The sequence below is a fragment of the Gymnoscopelus microlampas genome (genome assembly GCF_963454915.1).
Source record: "Gymnoscopelus microlampas genome assembly, chromosome: 12".
Taxonomy (NCBI): domain Eukaryota; kingdom Metazoa; phylum Chordata; class Actinopteri; order Myctophiformes; family Myctophidae; genus Gymnoscopelus; species Gymnoscopelus microlampas.
This window is the reverse complement of record NC_139949.1, coordinates 50239838-50266982: the sequence shown is the minus strand read 5'-3', so window position 1 is coordinate 50266982 and position 27145 is coordinate 50239838. Positions and strand designations below refer to the sequence as shown.

Sequence of the window (27145 nt, the reverse complement as noted above, 5' to 3'; positions counted from 1 at the left end):
CTCAGAGCAACTATAGGGGGTCCGCCAAATATTTGTGTGATAGGATTTAGTTTTTTTTACATTAACCACTTGAACCAGAATTCCTTTTCTGAGGGGAACATAAGTCGAAAATAGCAGATCTACAAGCTCTCAACGCCTCGCGCTTCGAGGCGTTGAGAGCTTGTAGATCTGTTATTTTTGGCAAAGAGGTATAGGCGTAGAGGGGAAAAATAGCAGACTAAGTTAAAAAAAAATCTTTAATCTGAAACACAATTTTATACAATATAGAGTAGGGGGTCCCTGCTTTCTCTCTCAGCTAGGGGGTCCTTGGCCTGAAAACGTTGAAGACCCCTGACTTAGAATAATGGATGAAAGGAATAGAGAAGTGTAGGGAGTCAGACTACATACTCCGGTACAGTAGGTGGCGGTATGCACCTAAAAGCAAACGGTTGCGACCCGCCATCAAACCAAAGAAGAAGAAGAAGAACAACTCAGAAGAAGAGGAACATGCCCACAATGCAGTGTTGTGTTGTGTTTGCTTTTCTGAGCTGAATGTAGGAGAGACACGCTGAAACGCAGAGGTGAAGATATTAGTGAAAACAACGTGTTGTTGACTGACTGATTGTTGACATTTTAAAATACAAAGAAAAGTAAAACGTGTCGTTTCTAAACAGTGTTGTCGTTAAGCAGCAGGAGGACGTTTGTTAGCAGCTCAACCACTGAAACACAGCAGGTAAAGATCAACTCATTATGTTGTGTTTCATCCATTTGTCTTAGCCTTAGATCAAGACTAGCTGTAGAATACAACCCTCGTAGACGTATTTATGATTCTGACGTTTTCAATCTACGAGAGTTGTAGACACTCCTCCCCATTGTCACTGGGACTTTCAGCTCCTAGCCTGTCCGGGCCTCCAAAAATGTACAAAAGCAAAAATAAAGGTGCTTACCCCCACGCCCCAAATGTTAACTAACTGTCCGGAGTTCTAGTGCAATGTAATAATCCATATATTTCAATAAAGAAGTGTTTTAATAACGTCTGTGGCCGAACGCCATTTTTTCACCCTCGTTTACTTCCTGTTTACATTGAGTGTAATTCCGGGTTTCACCAGATGGGACCGTCACTACCACCTATTGGGAACTTCCGACAGATTCGGCCACGGACGGCATTAAAACACTTCTTTATTGAAAGATATGGATTATTACATTAAACTACTACCCCGTAGCTTGAGTTAACATTTGGGACGTGGGGTTAAGCACCTTTATTTTCAATTTGTACATGTTTGGAGTGTCTACGGGGTATAGTGCTGAAAGTCCCTGTGTCCATGGGGGGTGAACCCTACAACTCTCGTAGATTGAAAACGTCAGAATCATAAATACGTCTACGAGAGTTGTATTCTACAGCTAACCCGATACCAAAACAATGACGGCCGCTGGTATTAGCATCGCATTGTTAACAGCTGTGCCTCAAAGTTATAACCACTTTGACTTGTGGTCATAGTCGCGATACTTTTCAGTTGTGTGGTGGTACTTTTAGATGGATTTTACTGACATAAAGTTCTGTCCACCGTCCAGTCAGAGAGCATGGTTCACTCACAGACCGTCCAGTCAGAGAGCATGGCTCACACTCACAGACCGTCCAGTCAGAGAGCATGGTTCACACTCACAGACCGGAGCCGGTTCTGTAACTCACAGACGGAGCTAGCGTTTATTAGCCGTAGCCAGTAGTGTTGCCAGATTCTGCTGGAGAGAAACAAGCAACCAGGTCTATAAAATAAGGCCAAAATAAGCAACTAGGGCAGGTCAGTCAAACTTTAATGTCTAATATTGTTTTATGTTTTCTCAAACATTTTCATGCCAAGAGGAAGGACCCCGAATATGTACAATCTACTTTACAGAAAAACAATACCAAAGTCGCTTATAATAATTAAGGGACAGGTTGATTTTTAAAGAAGGGTACCCCTGGAGAAAATGTATGTGCTCTGATCAAAAATGCCATGACCCTCCCTTTGACTAAAAAAAAAATCAATGACCCTCCCCAAGTGATTAAAAAAAAAAGGAACCCTCCCCGCCTAGGAGTGTCACGATATATTGTCCCATGATAGCCTATCATGGTATTAAAATGTGACTATAGGTATTGTCATGATGTCATACTGTATCTTATATTTTGTAAATTCTTTTTTTAATAAAAAAAACCTTTTTTTGACGGTGAAAGTTATTGGAGTTCTTACTGTATGGTGTATGATATGAAATGTAAAGCTTATCATAATCACAGTAATTATTAATCATGTCTTCCATATTCAAGGTATTTTGGAGATAAATGAAACACTCCAGTCGGGGGGGGGGGGGGGGGGGAGAGAGAGAGAGGCAGAGGCTATGGCACGTCCTTGCCATTCACGTGGGCGTTACATGTGCATTTTGCACGCATGTTCGCATCATGTACTTTCTGTACCATGAAATGATAAACCGGTTTCTGCATATACCTAGGGATGTATGCAGCACTCCTTATTATCTGGAATGCACCCTTCTAACAATACAGGTCGAGTTATTTGCATATTGAAACGGATTTGAAATGTCAAACATGTCAAGCCTCTGACGTTTTTACATGTAGTTCATCATGCAACACGTGTGTGTTCCGCCCTCAAATTCATCTTATGGAGGCCATCACCCCTGCCCGCACACACAAGATTTGATTTGTATCCTTTGAAATAGAGGGGTCATTGGCCACTGTTCTGTTGTACTAAAAAGGTATATACAAAACAGACTATTTTATCAATTCAAAATTGCATGACCCTCCCTTGGATTCAAAGTAAAATTAGCTGACCCTCCCTTGGACTAAAATTAGAAAGGCATGACCCTCCCCTATTTTCCTCCAGGGAACCCCTTCTGTAAATTTTGACGGGTCCCTAAACAGATTTGGTCAGAATGGAACGGTACTGCAGCTAAGATCGGTCCCAGCCTCACTCATGCACAGTGGCATGCAGACATTTTGAGGGGTAGGTGCTCAAGTAAATTATACTTTTTTTTGTTTACTTGGTCTGCTCTTTTTTTTACCTCTACACCTATACCTCTTTGCCAAAAATAGCCGATGTGGGCTTGTAGATCTGCTATTTTTGGCTAAAGTTCTCCTCAGAAAAGGGATGCTAGGTTTCGAATGGTTATGGTAAAAAGAAAAATCATATCACATAAAGATTTGGCGGACCCCCTGTAGTAACTCTGAGGACCCCCTAGGGGTCCCGGACCCCCTGTTGAAGACCCCTGCTGTAAACTGTGAAAAAAAACTTTTTTCCCCCTTTTTTTCAAAAGGGCACTTCTGGTCAAGAGGGCAAAGGGCAGGTGCTCTAGCTCCACCTAGAGTCTATCTGTGCACGTCCCTGCTCATGCAGCTAGTAGCCACAAACACACTGTCTCTCTTCTCCTCCAAATAATTTTGCCTAATTTCATTATTTTTGATTCTGCTTCTACAGAAATATGCTCTTAACCTAGCTCTGGTCCATAGCGTGTCTGACAAAAGCCTCATTTATGCTTGTTACGCAAGACAGTGTCGCGTGCCGAAAACAGCCGATCTACAAGCTCACAACGCGTCCCGTTGTGAGCTTGTAGATATGCTGTTTGTCGGAGTCACCTATGAGTCGGTGCTAATCAGGGCTGTATTAGCCATTGGGCCGCCGCGGGCACCTGCAGGCCCTGGGCTCTTAGGGGCCCTTCGATGGAACTGGACCGCGCGGCCATCGACAATTTACTAAAATTAAATGTATAGGTTAATCAAATATCAAATGTGTGGGGCCCTCCTCTGTATTTATAGCAGCGATTCTCGCTGGGTTTGAGGCCCTTCAAGGGCTCCTGGGCTCTAAGGGCTCCTGGGGCCCTTCCATATATGATGGAATATGATTAAGGATTTCATATCATACACACCATACCTGTAACCTTCACAAAAAGGGGGGGGGGGGGGCCTAAAAAAATTGCGGCCACAGGGCCCTTGCAGGGGTTAATCCGCCCCGGGCGCTAATAAAGGGAAAGAGGACAGGACAGCTGATTAGCGTTAGAAGGAGTTCTCCTTAACGCTATGGTACTGTCGTTCCTTTCTCCTCACACCCGCGGTAGCGCAGGCTGCGCAGCCTCTCGTCTTTAGTAAAAAATAAAAAATACACTTTCGCTACTGACCAAAACAAAGACGGTTTTGTGGAGTTAGTGGGGACACTCTGAGCCCCCCACCTCACGTCTAAAATACCCTTTTTGACCAGAAAATAAAATATTTCATCAGAAGGAAAAAATGTATTTGGTTAGTCCACTGCGCCCTCTACAGCATTGGTCCTCAAAGTGGTGTCCGGGGACCCCCAGGGGTCCTTGAGGGAGTTCCAGGGGGTCCCCAGCTAAATGATGGATAGTTATGAACCAAAGGGACCCTTATGGGTCTGTAATTCTGAGTGTAAAATGGAACCAAATGGACTTGACTACTAGAGCCGTAATATTCTTCTCTTATGGGGTCCCTGGCATATCTTTTAAAATGGGGGTCCGCGGGCTAATAAGTGTCAATTTGGGGGTCCTTGACATGAAACAGTTTGAGAACCACTGCTCTACAGATCTGGTCAATGGAATTTTAATTGTTCTATTGACCAGATTTTTCCTTCCGGTGAAATATTTTCTTTTCTGGCAAAAAAGTGTATTTTAGACGTGAGGTGGACCAGAGCTACTATTAACCAAGTAAACAGAAAGTTATTAACGCAATTTTAACAATAATTATTATTCAAATAACAAGTACATGTACAAGGCATAACAATGAAATGAAATTGGAGAAAAAGGTGGTAAAATAAGTGGTTACTAAAAAAAACAACATAAAATACTCGTATCGGTACTCGGTATCGGCGAGTACTCAAAACAATGGTATCGGAACATCCCTACTTTTAACATTGCCGTATTATAGCACCACCAGGAGGGTGATTTATGCGAAACATTTTTTTTTTATTACTCCCACAAATTTTGTCCAAACATTATGCAAATCGGTACACATGATAATAGTCACTCTATAGTCAAGTGATCAAGACGGATCCGTCTGATTTTTCATATTCCACCGCGATTGGCGAATTCCTAACATTGCTGGCCCACAATAATCTACCTGACCTGGTGGTAATAAGTGCCAGGAGCAGAAAAATAACATGTTTCCAAGGAGCACTTTTTCTAGTTTAACACGTGTTTCCTTGTGTAATCTTGGATTAAGTGTGATTTCTTCCCTAACATATACATCCCAATCTTTGCATCTTTGTTGGGTTTAGGCCAATTTCTTTTACCTTCTGCAAATATTATTGTTGAGACCACTAGGTCTCCAGTTATTAAAGTGTTGTTTTTTTTTTCTTTCTTCATTTCAGACTAATCTGTGGATTCAAGACTGCGGGTGAAGATGAACTCTCCAAAGTCAGCTAGGGACATTTATATTAAACAGGAGGAACCTGAAGAACACCCACACCTCAGTAAGTTTCATGTTCTCATTCTTTCTTTATATGTTCTGTTCTGTAGGGCTGTCACAATATAAAATGTACACTATATAATAACAATGTAAAAAAAATAAAACCAAAAATGTTTAGACATACAGAGTCACGTCATAAAAATCAGTTTACATAGATTTAAAACTACTTCCAAACCTTTCACCAGAAATGTCAAGTTGTCATGCACGTGGCTCTGTTTCATAACGTCATGCACTTAGTAGCATGAGCTGTGATTGGTCTACTTTGGAAGTGACAGATTCTACATATAGGCCTACAGACAAACAGACATACCTGTTATATATGGCTTGGCCTACGGTCTAATTTACTCCCAAATCAGAGCTCACACATGTGAAGTATTATGTTCTAATATTGTTTAATAATTCAAATTAAATATTTGCTTCAACACCATTATTCATTTGTTGGGTAAAGTAACATAATATATCAATTCAGATTACTTTTTAGAATATATATTTTGCTATAATCTTGCTAAAATCTTGCCAAAACTTTGAAGCCTGATTTCTTTTTTCAGGACTTCAATTTCCAGAAACACCTGTAATAAGCTTTAGTTAGTAACTGGTAATCTAAAGCCGCTTTTCGACTGCAGCTTTAGCCCGACAGGACACGACACGGCACCGCATCAAAATATCTACCGTTTCCATTACAATAAAGTATCCCCCCGCACTACCCCCCTCCCCTCCCCTGACGCCCCTTTCTTCAACACTGGGTCTCTGTAAACACTACGGGAGCGGTATGTCCGCTTATTATAAGCGACATTGGGCTACTTTTTCTGCAAAGTTGCTTGTAAATATTGGTGGTTGTGTTTTTTTGTGCTTGTTTCTTAAAGGTAGGGTAAGTGATTTACTTTGGTTACATTGTGTTGAATAGCTCTATATTCTGATAGTACTCATTGCTATAGTGTTTGTTCAGTAAAAGCAGTCTCCCATGTCTCTCCAGTTCTTTATTAAACTGAAAATGCATTTTCAGTGCTCTCTCCTGAGTCCTGATTGGCTTAAAATGTGTCACCTACTTGAAAATGTACTATATTCTGTTTACTACAAGAGCTGGAGAGACCCCTGTGACCGAACAAACGCTCTGTACTAATGATTACTATCAGAACTTGAACCTTTTTGACAAAATAAATAAATATATATATATATATATCACTTACCCTACCTTTAAGTGTAGTTGCTTTTGTTTATTTGGGGCTTGTTTCTAAAGGTCAAAGACCTTTGTCCGCAGACCCCCATCTGAAAATATTTTGTGCCAGGGACCCGCCATATAAGATTTGTTGTTAAAATGTTTCAAAAATGTTCCAAAATTACCATTTTCCCCCCCAAGATTGTTATTATTTTTTGTTGAAAATAGCAGATCTGCTATTTTCAAAAAGCCGTAGCCTAGTCGCTTCTTTTGGGCTTTTTTTCATGTACCTGATTTCGTGTTTTTCTCGCTAAACCTAGCAACACTGTACAGGAGCTGCTCGCTAACGATAATAATTTTTTTAAGTGGTGGACGACGTTTTTAGACGCCTCACGGGTCTTCACAACAATAGTGACGATTAGGTCAGGGTGAACATGGCCAAATAGGAACTTAATAGCCAAACTAGCTCTGAGGAAGCATTTTAGCATGTAGACTAGGCTGGGCTAGCATGTAGCCTAGCTGTCCTGTTAAAGCCGGATTTCAACTGCAGCTTTAGCTTTACTGGGCAAATTCTGCCTTTTCGACCCACATTGTTAACATCAGATACTAAACACATCCTCACAGATACAAAAATACAACTATAAAAACACACAGGCATCAATAGCAGCCGCATGTTAACAGACACAGCTGTGTGGATTCTCCGACCAATCAGTAGCAGCAGCGTTATACGTCACTGCTTTGGCCCCGCCTTGCTCGGACTTATCCTTGAGTGGGTACTTTTTAGGCACTCATTTCGTACCACTTTGACACCCCTATACACAATTCCTTGTAGTGGAAACGGTGGCACAAGTGGGAGGTATGGTATATAAATTTGGCTTAAGTAGACAATAGCTCATTTTGTTCATGGAACTTGAAAGATGGAAAAAATGATTTACATTTTAGGAATCCAGTATTCACCAAACATGTTATTTTTCTGCTCCTAGGCATCCTGCACATGATTGTGTGTAAAGAGGAGGTTTCTCCTGAACAGGAGAGGAGCCCCAGTCTACTCAAGGAGGAACCAGAGCCTCCACACATTAAAGAGGAACAGGAGGAGATATTTCAAAGACCAGAAGAGGCTGATGAGTCAATGTTGACATTACTAGCAGTGAAACGTGAAGAAGATGATGAAGACATCTCTTCACACTGCTCTGAAGTCGAAGTTAAACTTGAATCTGACACTGAAGTCACTGATGACAGTGATGATTGGGAGGAGAGCACTAAAGACAGGGATGATGAACGGTGTGACAAGAGTTTCAGTGAGTCAGGTCCCCTGAAGACTCTCCAGCGTATTGACACTAGAGATAAACCTTGCCACTGTAAACAATGTGACAAGAGTTTCAGATCGTTAACTGAACTGACTAGACACCAGCGTGTCCACACTGGAGAAAAACCTTACCAATGTAACAAGTGTAACAAGTGTTTCAAGGTGTCAAGTAATCTGAATGCGCATCAGTATATCCACACTGGAGAAAAACCTTTCCAATGTAACCAATGTAACCAGTGTTTCAGGGGGTCAGGTCATCTGAAGGTACACCAGCGTGTCCACACTGGAGATAAACCTTTCCACTGTAAACAGTGTAAGAAGAGTTTTACTACTTCAACTTCTCTGACTAGACACAAGCGTGTCCACACTGGAGAAAAGCCTTACCGATGTAACCAGTGTAACAAGTGTTTCAGCTTGTCAAGTCATCTAAAGAGACACCAGCTTACCCACACTGGAGAAAAACCTTTCCAATGTGAACATTGTGACAAGAGTTTCACTCATTCGGTTGACCTGAAGAGACACCAGCATATCCACACTGGTGAAAAACCTTTCCGGTGTGAACATTGTGACAAGAGTTTCCGTCAGTCATCAGTCCTCAATAGACACAAGCGTGTCCACACTGGAGAAAAGCCTTACCGATGTAACCAGTGTAACAAGTGTTTCAGGATGTTAAGTACTCTCAAGTATCATCAGCGTATCCACAGTGATGAAAAACCTCTCCACTGTGAACATTGTGACAAGAGTTTCCGTCTGGCATCAGCCCTCAATAGACACCAGCTTGTCCACACTGGAGAAAAAGCCTTCAACAGTAAACATTGTGACAATAGTCTCACTACGTCAAATTCTCTGAAAAGACACCAGCTTATCCACACTGGAGAAAACCCTTTCCACTGTAAACAATGTGACAAGAGTTTCAGCCATTCAGGTCACCTGAAGACACACCAGTTTATCCACACTGGAGAAAAACCTTTCCTCTGCCAACATTGTGACAAGAGTTTTAGTCGGTCAGATTACCTGAAGAAGCACCAACTTATCCACACTGGAGAAAAACGTTTCCACTGTAAACGGTGTGAGAAGAGTTTCAGTCAGCTAACATCCCTCAATAGACACCAGCGTGTCCACACTGGAGAAAAACCCTTCCACTGTGAACTTTGTGACAAGAGTTTCCGCTATTCAGGTGGCCTGAACAAACATCAGCGTCTCCACACTGGAGAATAAAACGTTCCACTGTAAACACTGTGACAACAGTTTCAGTCAGATAAGTGCTCTGAAAAGACACCGGGGTATTCACACCAAGGGGGAAAAAGATTCCACTATAAACGATCTCACTGTTAGGATCAGTTAAATAGCTGTTTTTTTAGCAGGGAGGTGGACAGACAATCAAAATAGTTTTGATATTTGCACTGTTCCAGTCAACATAAGCCTCCTGTAGAGCCTTTACCTGTAGCTATACACTGCGAGGGCGAGGGGCAACTGTGTTGCTTTTTAGTTAGACGCGTGCACCATGACCATGAATTCAATGTCCAGAGAGTTTGTATTCTGTCGGATATGTCAATCCATTTATTTAACATATCTTGTTATACATCACTCCAACCAATAACACTGAAAACACCGACCAGCGTGGCGACATGTTCACGTTTCACGGACACGGTCAAAAACTGTTTGGCCTTTTCCCCTTCCACACCTGGGGATCGTCACCCAAGGCCAAGTATAAATGGGTAACCACCCCCTGTGGTGGTTCCCATGGTGACAGACAATGCCACACCTCTCCTGTGGTTGCCATGGTGACTCACAATGACACACCTCTGCACAGAGAGGTAAAATAAACAAAATAAACATTTTGGCTCCAACACACCGGCCCCTAATTGAGGATGGCAGGAGGCCAGGAACAATTCAAAATAATAATCACAAAATGGAGCCAAATAATTCATACAAAAGTATTCAAAAACAATTCTGAATTAGAGGCTTTAAATTGTAGCTTCTTGAAGCAAGCACAGTTTAGTTACTGGTCTATCCAGTGTGCTTGTTTTGGTCTTCACTCGTGCAGAACGCACCAGTCCTTTCCTGTCGGGATAAGTCTCCAGGACTCTTCCAAGTAACCAGGAACCACGTGGAGCTGTGGCGTCTGCAATCAATACAATGTCTCCAGGGACAAGACTTCGTCTCTCCTTACTCCACCTCTGCCGCTCCTGTAGCAAAGGTAAGTATTCTCTCAGCCAGCGTTTCCAGAAAAGGTCTGAGATGTATTGGACTTGTCTCCATCTCCTTTTGAGGTAGAGGTCGGACTTCTCAAACAATCCAGGTGGTAAGATCGGCATTCTTTTCAATGTGAGAATGTGATTGGGAGTGAGAGCTTCCAGATCGTTGGGATCTCCAGACAACCTTGTTATGGGGCGGTCATTCAGGATGGCTTCGACTTCACACAGCACCGTATGAAATCCCTCGTCATTCAAGGTTTGCTGGTGTAGAACTGATGTTAGTATCTGTCGAATCATCCGTATGATGCGCTCCCATGCACCTCCATGATGAGAGGCTGTTGGTGGGTTGAAGCTCCACTGAATTCCTTCCTCCAGAAACGCTGATTGTATTTTGCTGTGGTTTAAAGCAGCAAGAGCTTCCCTCAACTCTCTTTTAGCACCAACAAAATTGGTTCCATTGTCAGATCTTAAATGAGAGATGGGTCCTCTTCTACAAACAAACCTGCGTAGAGCATTTATACAGGAGTCCGTATCCAATGAATAAGCGACTTCCAAATGAACTGCTCTACATGCCATACAAGTGAAAATGACTCCATAGCGTTTTTCAAGGGAACGGCCCCTCTTGATCTCAATCGGGCCGAAGTAATCAACTCCAACGTTGGTAAATGGAGGAAGATCAGCAACGATTCTCTCTAGAGGCAAGTCTGACATCTTCTGCTCACCCAACTTCCCTCTATGGCGTCTGCAGAAGACACAGTCGGACAGGATCTTTCTTGTTGCTGCATTGGCACTTGTGATCCAATATTTTCTCCTCAATCTGGAGAGCACATGGTTTCTCCCACCATGGCCCAGCTGTTCGTGGATGTACTTTAGTATGAGAGTGGATACATGGAGGTCTTTCGAGAGGATAACAGGATGTTTTGATTCCTCAGACATTGCTGCCCTACTCAACCTCCCTCCAACTCTAAGCAAGCCATCCTTCAGAATGGGGTCCAGTTTATAGATGGAACTGTCCTTCTTTACTTCACCCTTTCCAGCTGTCAACACGGCAAGTTCATCAGGGAACCTTTGCTGTTGAGTGAAGCGAATGATGGCAGTTTCAGCTGTAGAAAGATCATCTGGTGTCAAGTTCTGGTTTCCCAGTGCAGCTCTAAGGCGTTGCATTTCCTGCTCCACTTTGTCTGCATCTTCATGACTCAGTTGGTTTCTTTTATGACTCATCTCCAATAGAGTCTTCCTTACTTTCAGGATCCAAGCAACTGACCTCTTCAACCTTTTCCAGTCAGAAAAGTAGATGATCAGTTGATGTGTGGCACTTGGTGCATCGACAATTACTGCATGGCTGGTGAGCTCCTTTTTCACCTCAGCGTCATCAGCAGCAATGTTGTACTCCAAGATACTATCTGGCCACTCTTCCTCTGATTTCCACAGAAACTCAGGGCCTTCAATCCATGTTCTGTTGGTTAGCAAATCATCCACCTTAACTCCTCTTGAGGCTTTGTCTGCAGGATTCTGGGTAGTATGAATGTACCTCCACTGTGTGACATCAGATGCTCTTCGGATGGCAGAAATCCTGTTTGCCACAAAGGTGTGAAATCTCCTATCTTCATTTCTGATGTATTTTAAAACTGAAGTGCTGTCAGTCCAGAAACAAGATTTCTCCAGGCAAAGCTGAATTTCTCCTCTGAGCATGGTGTCCACACGAACGGCAAGAGCAGCAGCAGTGAGTTCCAAGCGTGGAATGGTGATTTGCTTTAGTGGGGCAACTCTGGCTTTGCCTAGCATGAAAGAGACATGACACCTGTTGCTGTTGTTCCATATCTTCAGATAGGTCACCGTGCCATATCCACTTTCGCTGGCATCAGAGAAGTGATGTAACTGACCACAGATGGATTCTCCAAATTCTGTCGGCTTGAGGCATCTTTCAATCTTGAATGCCATCACTCCTTCCAGGTCTCTCAACCACTTTGTCCACTGCTGTTGGAGAATTGGGTGAATTTCATCATCCCATCCATAGTTCCTCCTACACATGTCTTGCAGTATGAGCTTGGCTGGAAGAGTGAGTGGGGCAAGAAATCCTAAAGGATCATAGATTGAGCTGACCATAGATAGAATCCCACGTCGAGTATGAGGCTGTTCTTTGAGTGCCAACTTGAACTTAAAAGTGTCTGTCTCAACACACCAATGAAGTCCAAGGGCTCTCTCGACTGGCAGTTGGTCTCTGTCCAAATCCAATTCATGGAGATTCTTGGCTCGTTCTTCCTCTGGAATGGATAGCAGCACTCCACGATTGTTGCTAATCCATTTTGTCAAATGGAAGCCTCCTTTTTGACAAATAACAGTCAAATCTTTGACCATTTTCACAGCCTCCTCTTCCGATGGCAAGCTCTTAAGACAGTCGTCCATGTAGAAGTTTCTGTTGACTGTGTCAATTACATCAGTAGGGAAACTGGTGTTATCTTCTGCTGTCTTTCGGAGGGCATGACAAGCACAGCTAGGAGAAGACACTGCCCCGAATAGATGCACAGTCATCCTATATTCTACTAGTTCTTGGGCTACGTCGCCGTCAGGCCACCACAAGAACCGAAGAAAATCTCTGTCCTTCTGTGCCACATTGACTTGATGGAACATTGCTTTAACATCAGTCATTAAGGCTACAGGTTCTTGCCGGAATCGTGTGAGGACTCCTAACAGACTGCTGGTGAGGTAAGGGCCTTGTAGAAGCTCCTTATTGAGAGATTTTCCTCTGTACTCTGCTCCACAGTCAAATACGACACGCAGAGTTCCTTTCTTGGGATGGTACACTCCATGGTGTGGAATGTACCATACTTTTCCATCTGAACGTTCCACTTGATGTTCAGGTACAAGTTCAGCATAACCTTTACTGATTACATCACCGAGAAAGTTGGTGTACTCTCTGTGGAACTTCTCATCTCTCCCAAACCTCCTTTTCAGTCCAAGTATGCGTTGCCTAGCAACACTCTGATTGTTTGGCAGAGAGACGTCCTTCTTTTTAAAGGGAAGATCCAAGGTGTAATGTCCATCTTGAAGCTTGCATGAATCAGCCATGATTTCCATGAACTTCATATCATCCCTTGACATTTCCTCTTTGTCTTCTGATGACCTTTCATTAAAATCATGGTTGTACTGATTGTTCAGCAACTCCTCCAGCTTCGTTATGGAGATCCTGTTAACAGCAGCAGCGGGGTAGCCACTTTTACTCCGCTCCTCACTGTAGCCTGAAAGGGGCCCATTAATTACCCACCCCAATAGGGTCTTAATGGCATATGGCCCACTGCCACGACTGTTGACCACTTCCCATGGTTCAAGCATTTTGGAGGCATTGGTGCCTATCAATAACTCCACATCAGCTTGAATGCGAGGAAGGACAACCCCTTCCAAGTATGGCCACTTAGCCAACTCCTCTTCTGTAATGATGTTCCTTGTGGTTACTGGCATCTTCTTCTGAGTGTAGACCTTGGGCAGGTCATAAAACTGTTTGCCAGTAAGGCTGGAGATTTCCAAGTCTGTCAGCATGTAGCTGGATACTGATGTTTTCGGGCCCATGGTGAGTAAACTGATCTGTGCTTTCCTTCCATTAAGGTTCAGCCTTCTCATTAGGGTTTCCGAACAAAAGGTGTCGGTGCTGCCAGGATCTAGAAATGCATAAGTTGTAATGATTTTGTCTCCCTTGCGGGACTTCACCTGTACAGGCAAGATTGACAGAGTGCCGTTGCTGCTTCCGGCCCCCGTTTGTCCACATGTTTGCAATGAGATCTGTGCGTTGCTCACCAAAGGTTTCCTTGTCTGGTTTGTATTTGTGTTGCTTGCTCTCTCCTTCTGATCAATATGAAGAACGGTGGGATGGTTTTGGTTGCATACCTTGCAGGTCAAGCGCTTCTCGCAATTCCTGCTAAGATGTCCAATGCGAAGGCAGCCAAAACAGATTCCTTTTTGTCTTATAAAAGTAATCTTGTCCCTGTGGGTCTTCTCCTCCATCTGAGGGCATTGGTCCAGAGGGTGAGTTTTAGAGCAGCATATACAAGTGTTGCTATTGTGAGCAGATGCATGGTCTTTCTTTGGAATGTGTTTAGATCTTGCTGGGTCTTCCACTGCAGGGGCTTCGTTGGTAGTAACTGTGGTTGCAAAACTGTCACCTTTGAATTTGGGTTTGATTTGTGACTTCATTCTGTTCATGTTCGGTTTACTTCCTGTACTTGGTGGTGTATGTTGAATGTCCCCAAAGACTGGGTCTGACACAATCTTGAGCTGTCGCTCGATGAAGGTGACAATATCAATGAATTGGGGTCTGCGACGGTGTCTTTCCACTATAGAGATTGCAGAGACTCTCCACTTCTCTCTGAGCTTGTATGGAAGCTTTGAAATCAATAATTTCATGTTCGCTGGCAAATCTAGTTCCCTCAAGTACTGTATATTCTCCATAGCGTTGCAGCACTCACGGAGGAAAAGAGAATAGGCTTGAAGAGATTTTACGTCTTCAGTCTTTACTAGCGGCCAGTTGAGCATCTTTTCCATATAAGCTGCTGTAATTTTGTATTCATCACCGAAGTGTTCTTCAAGGAGATGTTTTGCCATTTCGTAACCTCTGTCTGGAGCCATGTGCTGACAGCTTCGCACAAGCTCCTTGGGCTGACCCTTTGTGTACTTCTCCAAAAAGTACAAACAATCACCTATGCTTCTAGTGTTTTTCTCCACACAATGAACAAAGGCTCTGACAAAAGTTCTGTACTGCAGAGGATCTCCGTCAAAACATGGGATCTCTCTGGGTGGCAGTAAGTGAGTGGTTTGCTGCTCCACTAGCAGTGCTGTTATTTCATTTTGTTGTTTTAATAAGTTGCATACAGTTGGGGTTTCATTGCTTTGAGGTGAGATTACAGTTGCCGTTGTTAGCTGCACAGGAGGGTCCATGTACTTTGCATTGTCCTGGCTATTGTCCTGTGCTGTGTCCCAAGACACATGTTGTCTATGAATGGGTGGTGGCTGTAGCAGTATAGCTTGTTGGCTTTGCCAAAATGAAGGTTGTTGAATGGTTGGTTGTTGCTGTTGCCTAGCTTGTGATTGCCATAGTGATGGTTGTTGCACATATGATTGCTGTTCATATGCTTGCTGTGGTACTGGTTGTTGTTGCTGTGGTACTGGTGGTTGTGGCTGTGGTAGTGGTTGCTGTGGTGGTGGTTGCTGTGGTGGTTGTTGCTGTGAGGATGCTTTGTACTCTTTGGCATGGGGATTGAGTGTGACTGTGGGTTCCTTTGGCCTTGTTCCTTTCCTATAGTAGGAGTCCATTCCATCTGAATGTATGAGTGAACGAGCTTGGTGACTGGGGGATTGTAATATTGCTAGTTTTGCATTGGTAGCTGCCAGTTCTGCATCAAGCTCCATTGTTTCCTTTTTCTTCTTCAACATTTCTTCCTGTTCCTCCAGAGCGTGCTTCTCCTTTAAGGCAGCAGCCCGAATTACAAGCGCAGCTCTCTCTGCCTCTGCCTGTAGGCGAGCTGAAGATGTTGAAGATCTGCTGGACCTGCTGGTCCCAGACCTTGTGTGGCTTTTGCGAGCTCTACTTTCCACATTTGAAATGCTGTCATTTGGATTTATGAGATTTTCCACATCGTCCACCTCCTCCTCCTCAACACCACTTTCCACAATTTTGGGATTTTTTGTCCATGCATTCACCTCATCAATAAACTCATTGACATTGATCAATTTGGCCTTGAACCATATGTCATGCTTTTCCTGTTCTTCAGGAGGCATTAATGGCAACAGAGCCTCCTGAGCCTCTTTTGCTTCCTTGCATAAATGGAGATATTTCATAAATGTGCTTTGCACCTCCTGTTTGCATCCAGTTTGCTTTAACTCCAAAATCATTTTTTGCAAGGTAGCTGCTTTGTTTAATTTAGATTTTCTCTCCTTTTGTAAAGTGTCGAGTTTATCCATTAGTGCTTTTGGTGTCATTATGCTCTTGCGTTTGGTGACAATCTGTGATTCGGTTTCAACATTGTGCTTGATTTGACCTGTGTCCAACTCGGACTGTTTTTCAGCCACTGTGGGCTGTGACTGCTCCTCAGTCTGTTTAACCTGTGCGGGTTCAAGTTCAACCATTTGACTTTGATATGCATCACCCTTTGAATGAGTTTCCGCCACGGCGGGCTCATCTTGACTCTGATCAGAATCCATTTCAGCAATACAAGACCCACAAAATATGAAACCGTACTTTTGGTTAAATCACAGAAAAAACCCACAGTTAATCATCACAGTCAGAACCTTTATAGACAGAACACAACACACCCACGAACGGGTTGCAAAAACATGAACCACCAATGCATTGGATTTGTCTCTTTTCTTTTTTCAAAGGACCTTGTGTGCACACATTGTTTTTTATATAAGGCCATATATGGTAACCATGGTAGCGCGCTACATACCTGTTGTCCGTTTGTCTTTGTATAAACTTCGAAAAAGTCTTCAAACAGCGCTCTTTGTCCGAGCGCTATTCAATCAACTCCTTCGGTGCAGGGCCGCTCTTTCTCCGTTCAAACGAATGGTGCGGCTCGCCGCGATCAACTCCTTCGGTGCAGGCCGCTCGTCCGAGCGCTGCTCGATCAACTCCAAACGTGCAGAGCAGCTCCTTGTCCGTCCAATACGGACGATCAACTCCAAACGGTGCAGGCCGCTCGTCCGAGCGCTGCTCGATCAACTCCTTTGGTGCAGAGCAGCTCCTTGTCCAAACGCCGCGTCGCGAGCAGCACCGGGTCCTCCTGGTCCACCCGCTGCGAGGCCGCCCGGCCGTGCGATTCTCCGTCGCCGAACGCCGTGCTCAAGCGCCGACGTGTCCTGGTCCTAATTGTCCTTTGTTCCGCAATTCAAAGCGAAACGGGTGCATCAAACAATTGTCTATAAATCCTCAGGGTATCGTGCTGTCCCACTGATCAGCCGTTGAATCCCGAGGTTTTCCAATAAATAACACAAACGTTTCAATTGTCCATTTCCAAATAAAGAGCCAGTTTTTGACTTAATGTAGAGCCTTTACCTGTAGCTATACACTGCGAGGGCGAGGGGCAACTGTGTTGCTTTTTAGTTAGACGCGTGCACCATGACCATGAATTCAATGTCCAGAGAGTTTGTATTCTGTCGGATATGTCAATCCATTTATTTAACATATCTTGTTATACATCACTCCAACCAATAACACTGAAAACACCGACCAGCGTGGCGACATGTTCACGTTTCACGGACACGGTCAAAAACTGTTTGGCCTTTTCCCCTTCCACACCTGGGGATCGTCACCCAAGGCCAAGTATAAATGGGTAACCACCCCCTGTGGTGGTTCCCATGGTGACAGACAATGCCACACCTCTCCTGTGGTTGCCATGGTGACTCACAATGACACACCTCTGCACAGAGAGGTAAAATAAACAAAATAAACATTTTGGCTCCAACACCTCCAATTAGGACAATTAGTACTCTGGAGACATTCCCTTTTTGTTTTCTTCTTTTTAAATCCTTAACACCAGTTTAAGTGTTAAAGTTTATGTTGATGTCTGCCAGACCCCCTGGCACACCAAGGACCAGATGGGTGCATTATATCTCCACACTGGCCATGGAACTCCTGGGGATCGCCCATGATGAAGTGGATAATGTTGCCTAGGAAGGGGAAGTCTGGAGCTCTCTGCTGGAACCATTGACCCGACTCCCGATAAGATGTTGAAAATGGATGGATTGACGGATGTACTGCAAATTATTTTGGTTATTCATTTATGTGGTATAACTGTTTTGTATTATGTTCTATTACACGGCTAATGGATTTACCAATTTACTTATTAAACGTCAGTTAACTGAGGGGAGAAAAAAAGTTTCATTTATTTTAATGAATTACTAGAGTTTTTTTTTTGGATGCACTCAAAAGGCTGAGTAGACATGAAAATTAGCCCAGAAGTGTTTTAGTTAGTGCTTAAGCGTTAAAGTTAAATGTCTTACAGTTTCCTCTTGTTGAAATTAACTAGGAAAACCAACAACAAAACTGATTTAAAACTTCCATCCATCCTTTAATACTTTTAAAATAATGAATGGTGCCAATGCTGACATAGACTCTTAAATCAATGCAAGAAAAATAGTAATAATATGGATGCCATAATGAGCCTTGTACCTAGCCTATGGCTATGCTGTAGGATAGGTGGTATTGAGAAATATCTGCCATGGAATTTGGAATGAGTATTGCGTGTTTAGTTCTGTACATTTGTAAATGTATACCATTCTACAGTATATTATATGCTTCATTTTTACTACTCTGCCTGTCTTGGGGCAAATTACATAGAGCCTCAAAATTGTCCAATATTGATTACTATATTGGCCTGTACACTTTATTCTCCTTTACAGTTCACTGTGATGGTATACTGTATACAGCTATTTAAATGTAAAATTACAATAAAAACTCAACATTGTACTGTTTTAGCATTGCCTGGGTTTGGTCTCAACCACTTTAAATCTGGCGTCCCTATTTTGTGTATGTCATTATAGGCAAACATTTTAGCACATTTAAAAATCATTTAAAAAATAAGTGCTATCCAACACGTTGTGAAGTAGTAGAAGGCTATTTTCATCATCATGCAACACCTCCGTACAATTAAGTATGAAGCAGGCTTAAGTGGTTGATTTATACGGTTTTACCGTGTACTTTACTGAGTGGGACTCTAGCCAGACCAATAGTTTTTGAGAACTGAAAAAACACTGATGTCTGTCCGTGGGTCTGTGGAGGACTCACCGACTCTCTGTGTGTTTGGGGGAGATTTAGGCATCGGCTTTCTTGACTGGCCAAACTGACCCATTAGCTTTATGGATTAGACCAGCTTTGCATCATGTCTGTGCCACTGCATTAATATAATGTAAGTGGTGACATGCTAAATAGAACTCCAGTCGTCTGTTTCTGCTGGTCCATCTGATCTACAAGTTATGTGATCTTGTAGATCAGCTATTTTTAAAAAAAGAACGGAAAATAAAACATGACACATGAGTGTATGGCTGACACGAAAATGTGACTTATGTCACCTCACATGGGCGTGGTTTGAGATACAATCGTCACTTTAAAATCAGATTCGTTTGCGCACAAAAAAGAGGACATATGCAAAAAGGAACATCATTTGAGGTTAAATGTGAAGGCTACCTCAAATGACGGTAACAGGAAGGCTCGCCCCAAAACACACTCGCCCCTATTTATTTGGCGGACCGCTCGCCCCCCAGCGGTTCTTGTACTTTTTAATTTGTTTTATTGAGGTTAAGGTTAGGAATTAGGTTAGGTTTTAGGCATAGTTTTACTGAGGTTACATTTCGGAATACCTGCTGAAGACTGTTCCGAGGTCGCCATATTTGAAAGGGGGCGAGCGTGTTTTTGGGCGAGCATTCTTGTATTCCAATGACCCGGGGCCTCTGGGCCTACAGTATTTACAGTAAATGGGCCCATTTGGTTCTATTTTGTTATTAATTTAACACTGTGATTTTAGTGTATACTTTTATCAACTACGGGGACATACATTAAGTTAAAATGTGGGGGTGATGACAAGAAACATTAATCTGTTATTCAAATCGAGACATGTTTCAATAAGAAAAATGTATACGTTATTGATGACTCTCACTAATCATGACATTGATCATTAGGCATGACTATTTAACCACTTAAACCCTATACTTGGTTGACCGGAGTCCCTCAGGGCTCTATACTATTGTATTTTCTGTTTTCACTCCACTTTAAACGGCTTCGCTGAAAATAGCTGACCTATAAGCTCACAACGTGTCACAACAGAACGCGTTGTGAGCTTGTAGATCTGCTAATTTCTGTGAAAGTTTTCCCCAGAATATGGATGCTGGGGATTATGTGGTTAATAATGATGTAGTAACATATTTGATAATGATGCTATTAAGCAATGCAGGCAACTTTTATGGTTTTAGTGACAGAGTGTAGGGACACAATATATCACTAAATCCTGCTGAGACATAATATATATATATTCATATGGTGATAGTAGTAGGCTGACTTTGTAAAATGTGTTAATGTAGCTGTTAAAATTCAGGTCTGAGGCCAACTACACTGTATGTGATTCAGAGAAGTGTCCAGACACGTGGGATTCACTCACAACAAGTTCTGTCACCGTGGAGGAACTTGTGAGTGAATCCTAAGTGATCAGTCTAGCAATGCCAGGCTACGGTATACCGAGCACTGGGGCAGTCTTCCAGGAAAAAAAAAAAATCATAAATGAGTGAGTGAGTGATAGGTGCCAACTCTTCTGGTTACCGTGTAGTACAGGGGTCTTCAAAGTTTTCAGGCCAAGGACCCCCTAGCTGAGTGAGAGATGAAGCAGGGACCCCTCTATATTGTATAAAATTGTGTTTCGGATTTAAATGTTTTCGTTTACTTGGTCTGCTCTTTTTTTCCCTCTACACCAAACACCTCTTTGCCAAAAATAGCCGATCTACAAGCTCACAACGCCTCGCAGTGTGAGCTTGTAGATCGGCTATTTTTTGGCTAAAGGTCTCCTCAGAAAAGGGACCGAGTGGTCAAGGTAAAAAAAAAAATCACATCACACAAAGATTTGGCGGACCCCCTGTAGTAACTCTCCGGACCCCCTGTTGAAGACCCCTGGTGTCGTAGATACACAATGGGCACTACCCACGATGAACAGTGGGGGGCAGCAATACCTGGCGTCTAGTCTCCCAGAAACTCAGAAAGAAGAAGAGGAACATACCCACAATGCAGTGTTGTGTTTGTTGTTGTTGTGAACTGAACTTCTGTAGGAAAGGAACAGTTAAACTATAATATAACTCTTTGAGTGAGTGAGCATGCATGCACGTAGACAGTGTTATAGACAGAAACAGTGTTTTGACTGACTGCTGCACTAAAACTAAACCGTGTTGTGCATCATTTATTCCCCTAAAGCTTAAGCTTCAGCCTCAAAACGTCTCTCGACGCGTCTCTTTAGGTGGATAGACTGGTGAATGTGGTGATGCGAGGTTACTTTATCAGAGGTGATGATATTAGAGAAAACAACGAGTTGTTTTACTGACTGTTAACAAACAAAGGAACATAAACGTGTCGTTAAGCAGCAGGAGTACGTTTGTTAGCAGCTCAACCACTGAAACACAGCAGGTAAAGATCTATGGTTCACGTGACGCTCGTCTGTCTCGAGCACAGTCTATGGTCTCGAGCGTCATGTCGCTATTTGTTCCTCGGAGCAACAACCCGTACATCTACATAAACGTTCAGATTTCAAATATAAAGTGCTGACCCCACGGCCACGGATGTAACAAGTTAAAACGCCAGGGTCTAAGTACCCGTATCTTCCGTGTTGTTCAATAAAAAGCATTTTAATCCGATCGGTGGCCATTTTCTCAGAATTTTCTCCATATGCTTTCAACTACGCGACCCTATCGGTTGGGAGGTGTACTGCACTCGGATACAGTATAACGCTGAAAAAATGGCCGCTGATAGGAGTAAAATGCTTTTTATTGATCAATACGGAAGATACGGGTACTTAAACCTGGGTGTTTTATCTAGTTACATCCGTGGCCGTGGGGTAAGCACTTTACATTTGAAATCTGAACGTTTATGTAGATGTACGGGACGGGTAAATGTAGACATTACATCAACGTTTTATATTATTTCATTGGTCAATCTCCATATAATCACTGAGGTGCAAACTTATTAGCTTCATTAGGTTGTAAATTAGCAGGATTTGTACTCAGCACACAGTAATGTTAATGTGATTGTCAAGTGAAGCCTAGAATGACCCATCCAGGTAATGTATGGCATTGAACATATAGTTTCCCCTGTCTTGTTTATGGGCTGCAACTTGTCCGGGTTGCCTCAAACCTAGCTGTAGTATACAACCCTCGTAGACGTATTTATGATTGAAAACGTCAGAATCATAAATGATATAGTGTGTATACTTCCAAGTTCATTGTCACATCACAAGTTTACACCAGATATAAAGGAATGAGTGAATGGATTATATCTTGCACAAGAAAACTGTGGCATTAACTATACTGTATATCAGGGGTTTTCAACCAGTGGTCCGGGGACCACCAGTGGTCCTTGAGGGGGTTCCAGGGGGTCCCCAGCCAAATTAATAGTTAGGAACCAAATTGACCCTTATATGTCTGTAACTCAGTCTGAGAGTGTACAAATGTAACCAAATGGACCCTAACGGGTCCATTTGGTTCCATTTTGTACACTCTCAGAGTTAAATAAACACTGATGGTGATACAATGTCGATTGGGACCCCCAATAAACCTAAATGGTTGAGTCCATGGCATATTTTTTCAAATAGGGGTCCGTGGGCTAATATGTGCCACATGCGGCCCCCACCTTCACTTAATGTGGCCCGCAGGTTAATATAGGAATACTGATATATTATGGATTTCAGCTGTTACAATTCCAAACATGCAAACATGACCCACTTTAATTACTTCAGTCTATTAGTAGCTTAATGACTAGTATTACAATTATATTGCCTTTTTATGTCCAATGTATTTGTATTTAAGTTCATAAAGTATAACTAAATGCATTTGAAATTAGATTAAAAAATTACTTTTCAGGATTCCAATTCAAAAATAGCAGAAATAATCGATCTACAAGCTCAAAACGCGTCGCACTGCGACGCGTTTTGAACTTGTAGATCGGCTATTTTTGCTATTTTTGTGTGACATAGACTGGCTGCCCGACAGTATATGCAATGTGGCCCTCTGGAGTGAGTGTGGAAATATAGTGGCCCTCTCCATCATCAAAGTTGCATCACCCCTGCTTTAGAAACTCTGTGGAGTCTCACTAATGTTGCTATAACTAGAAACTATCTTGTGTCATGCATCATGCCCCAGTGCAGTATGCTGTATGCACCATAAAGAACATGAGTCTATGATACAGTTATAACTGAAACGTTCAGATCACTGAGTCTCAGAACTTTAGCTCAATCTTAATTAATTGCATACACAGGACTCCAATGGAAACAAGCGCTATAGAGCTTTTTGTATAATCCTTTCGTAAAATCGTACCACTGTACTATTTGTAAACTGTTGAAGTATTCAATTATCAAAAGCTTAAGCAGGATGTAGCTCTGTTTGCACAGCATCACATTGTATCAGTCAATTTCCAGGCTTTTGCTATACGACGTGTCGTTACAGCTCCACAACCAGTATCAGTATTGTGCTGATGCATTCTTTTCATTTGTCATGAAAAAGAAGGTTGTTTATTTGCTTTTTTCAAAATAGCGTTTTGATGCTGGACAACTTGAAGTGAAAAGGTTAATTATTATTATTTTTTTTTTCCTCAAATTTTTATCCCACGATTTTGTAACCCCTATTTTTTACACCCAGTGCCAATTGTCTATGTAATCCTGGGCACTACCTTCCCTCTGCCAACCTAGGGAGGCCAGAGCCGAGGTCATGCCTCCTTCAATGCATGAGAGCCAACTGACCTTCTTGTCACCTGACAGGGGGGAGTTTCCCTGGTTGGACGTAGCGCGTGGAAGGAACACGTTATTCCAACCAGTTCCTTTCCCCTCCATCAGGCGCCCCGGCTGGCCTGGGGGAGGCAGTATAGTGACCAGGATTACTGCATGTTTTTGTGAGGTTAATTATAATGCTCTGTGTGAAACAGTAACTTGCACAGTTGAAAAGTTCATCCTTCCTTATGCAAGGGATAATTGACGGTTAGCCAGGCATTATTGATAAATAAATCCTGACTGGGTCACCCTCAATTATCTCGCTTATTACACGGCTCCTTATACATAAATTAATAAATTGACCAAAAGTATTTCCCTGCTTACGGCAATGAAAATATTCCATAAGTATTGCGCTGGGTGGACACAGTCGCCTCGGAAAACAAGGAAGTGTTGATCAAATAGAATACATTTTTGTTTACTGCATTGTCTATTTCTCCCTTTAAATGTTTTCAAAAACATTATTGAGAGCAATGTTTAGCTGTAAATGACATGGTGTGTTTGTTTACATGGATGTCATGTTGGATACAGCATCAAATCACGCAGCACAGGTTGATATGAGCAGGTATTCTGAGTCTTTGTTTAGACAGCGGTCTGTTCTTGAGCTCATCGGTCATTATCCAGAAATAACACACCATTGAATTCAGCGATTGACCAATCAGAATCAAGCATTCAACCAAGCCGTGTAATAATGTCTTTTTTATTACGTTTTAGTTAAAATGTGTTTATTGTCCCATACATGTACGGTACAGTTGCTCTCTGTACTAAACAAATACAAGAACGTTCGCCCCAAAACACGCTCGCCCTGGGCCCTCTGTACGGTCGCCACCATGTATTCCTTAATGTTAACTCAGTAAAACTTTGCCTAAACCTAACCTTATTCCTAAACGTAACCTCAGTAAAACTATGCCTAACCCTAACCCTAAACTTATTTCTAACCTTAACCTCAGTAAAAAAAAATACAAGAAGCGCTGGGGGGCTAGCGGTCCGCGAGGAAAATGGGGGCGAATGTGTCTTCCGGTTACCCACTAAACAGTTAAAGGTGTGCAAGTAATATTTTTGGTTAAAACAAAAATCTTGTTAAAAAGTTGAAGCTATATAGGCAATGCAAGTTTATTTGTATACCACATTTCAACAACAAGGCACTTCAATGTGCTTTACATAAAACATTAAAGGGATAGTTCACCCAAAAAATAACACATTTTCTCTCGATTATTCACCCCATGGAGACTTGAATTCATGGATATGTTTTTGTTTGTGTCGCATTCCTAAACCAATAATTTGATGACGAGCTGGGGTTCCGGTAGGTGACACAAAGGAGACTCTTTGTGTCTATTTTGACTCTAGGGACTGAAAGAAGACCTTTCCCAGATGACCAGAGGGGTCATGGTTGGTTCTCTATAGTGTCACAGAACAAACACTATGGAGTGTTTGTTCAGTAACAGGGGTCTCCCCGTTTCTCCAGCTCTTTAATAAACATAAAATGCATTCTGAGTTGGGTTGCCAATTTCAGTCAATCAGGAACGAGTACCATTTTTTTCACATTCAACGTTATAGTGTTCCAGTAAGTGTTTCAATTTTGCGTTGCCTTTTTTCTTTAATTCCACTTCCAGTTTTGCTTGTTCTGTATCCTGTTTGACGTCTCTCTCTTGATTGGCTAAAATTGGTATTCTGACCTGAAAATGTATTTTCTGTTTACTAAAATAGGGAGATTGAGAGACCCCTGTAACTGAATAATTGGTGGTGGGTGGACATACGTGCATGGTTGCAGCAACATTCAAAATAGATGGGCTACTTTCACCTAATTCACTTGTTTAGACCATTATTTGCATCAAAAGAGTCCATCGACACATTTTCCTTGAATAATCTTGGATTAAGTGTGATTTCTTCCCTAACATATACATCCCATAATATTTGCACCCAGTTGGGCTTAGGCCAATTTCCTTTACCTTCTGCAAATTGTGATAAAATAAATAATCTACCAGACAAACGGAAACACATAATCACACAAGACCAGGGCCGACACAGGACCATATTTATTGAGGGAGAGAGTTCCTATGCATTATGCAGTCTGATGGCAGTTGGCTTGAAAGAGAGTCTGCACTGCTTCGCATGCATATTCGGGGGGGAAATGGGCCTCTGGCTGAAGGTGCTCACCCTATCAGCCCGAACATCACGCAAATAAGTACACATTATCTCGAATTCCGAACATTGCTGGCCCACAATAACCTACCTGACCTGGCGGAGACCTGTGCCCCGAGGAGCACTTTTTCTAGTTAGTCTTGAGACCACTAGGTCTCCAGTTATTAAAGTCCCTTTTCAATTCCTTCATTTCAGACCAGTGTGTGGAGTCCAGACTGCAGGTGAAGATGAACTCTCCAGACTCAGCCAGGGACATTTCTATTAAACAGGAGGAACATGAAGACCACCCACTCAGTAAGTTTCATGTGCTCATTCTTTCTTTAATATGTTTTGTTCTGTAGGGCTGTCACAATATAACATTTACACTATACAATAACAATGGTAAAACAAAAACAAAAACAGCAAAAATGCCTAGTCATGCAGAGCCACGTCATAATTTTAAACCGTTTACATAGATTTTAAACTACGTCCAAACTTCTCACCAGAAATGTCAAGCTTTCATGTCTGGAGGTTGCTCTGTTTCATAACGTCATGCACTTAGTGGCATGAGCTGTGATTGGTCTACTTTGGAGGTGACAGACACAAGTGTACACACACACACACACACACACACACACACACACACACACACACACACACACACACACACACACACACACACACACACACACACACACACACACACACCGGCTTGGCCTACAGTATAATTTACTCACAAATCAAAGCTCACATGTGAAGTATTATGTTTTAATATCCCTTAATAATTTCATGACTCAAATTCAATATTTGATCTAACACCATTATTCATTTGTTGGGTGAAGTAACTAAATATATCAATTCAGATTACTTTTTAGAATATGTATTTAGCTCAAACTTGAATCTGAATTCTTTCAGGACTTTATAATAGCTCATTTTTTACATGTAACATGAAAGATGGAAAACATTTTTTTTTAGGAATCCTGTGTTCAATACCATGTTATTGTTCTGCTCCTAGACATCCTGCACGTGGTTGTGTGTAAAGAAGAGGATTCTGCTGAACAGGAGAGGAGCCCCAGTCTGCTCCAGGAGGAACCAGAGCCTCCACACATTAAAGAGGAACAGGAGGAGATACTTCAAAGACCAGGGGAGCCTGATGGATCAATGTTGACATTACTAGCAGTGAAACATGAGGATGATGATGATGATGATGATGATGAAGACATCTCTTCACACTGCTCTGAAGTTGAAGTTAAACTTGAATCTGACACTGAAGTCACTGATGACAGTGATGATTGGGAGGAGACCACTGAAGACGGTGATGATGAACGGTTTGACAAGAATTTCAGTGAGTCAGGTCCCCTGAAGACACTCCAGCGTATCGACACTAAAGACAAACCTTTCCACTGTAAACATTGTGACAAGAGTTTC

General features: G+C 42.4%; 2 protein-coding genes across 3 annotated transcripts in view; both read left to right on the top strand.

Annotated features, from left to right (window-relative positions):
- Positions 1-27145, top strand: part of LOC311057417 (uncharacterized protein) — a gene marked incomplete at its 3' end in the record, with an annotated part of 440186 nt that overhangs the window by 292692 nt on the left and 120349 nt on the right. The window lies entirely within an intron of this gene.
- On the top strand, positions 604-9371 carry LOC311057608 (uncharacterized protein). Of its 2 annotated transcripts, XM_084074606.1 has the most exons (3): positions 604-712; positions 5343-5444; positions 7580-9371. In XM_084074606.1, the coding sequence occupies exons 2-3, from the start codon at positions 5375-5377 to the stop codon at positions 9118-9120; spliced, it is 1611 nt and encodes a 536-aa protein (XP_083930732.1). In that variant the 5' UTR covers positions 604-712; positions 5343-5374; the 3' UTR covers positions 9121-9371. The 2 variants fall into 2 exon arrangements, with proteins under 2 accessions (XP_083930732.1, XP_083930731.1); XM_084074605.1 differs by lacking the exon at positions 604-712 and having other exon boundaries at positions 5319-5444.

Coding starts and splice junctions, on each gene's coding strand:
- LOC311057608 (XM_084074606.1), top strand. CDS start 5,375: ATGAACTCTCCAAAGTCAGCTAGGGACATTTATATTAAACAGGAGGAA. Junction 5,445..7,579: donor TGAAGAACACCCACACCTCA/GTAAGTTTCATG, acceptor TTCTGCTCCTAG/GCATCCTGCACATGATTGTG.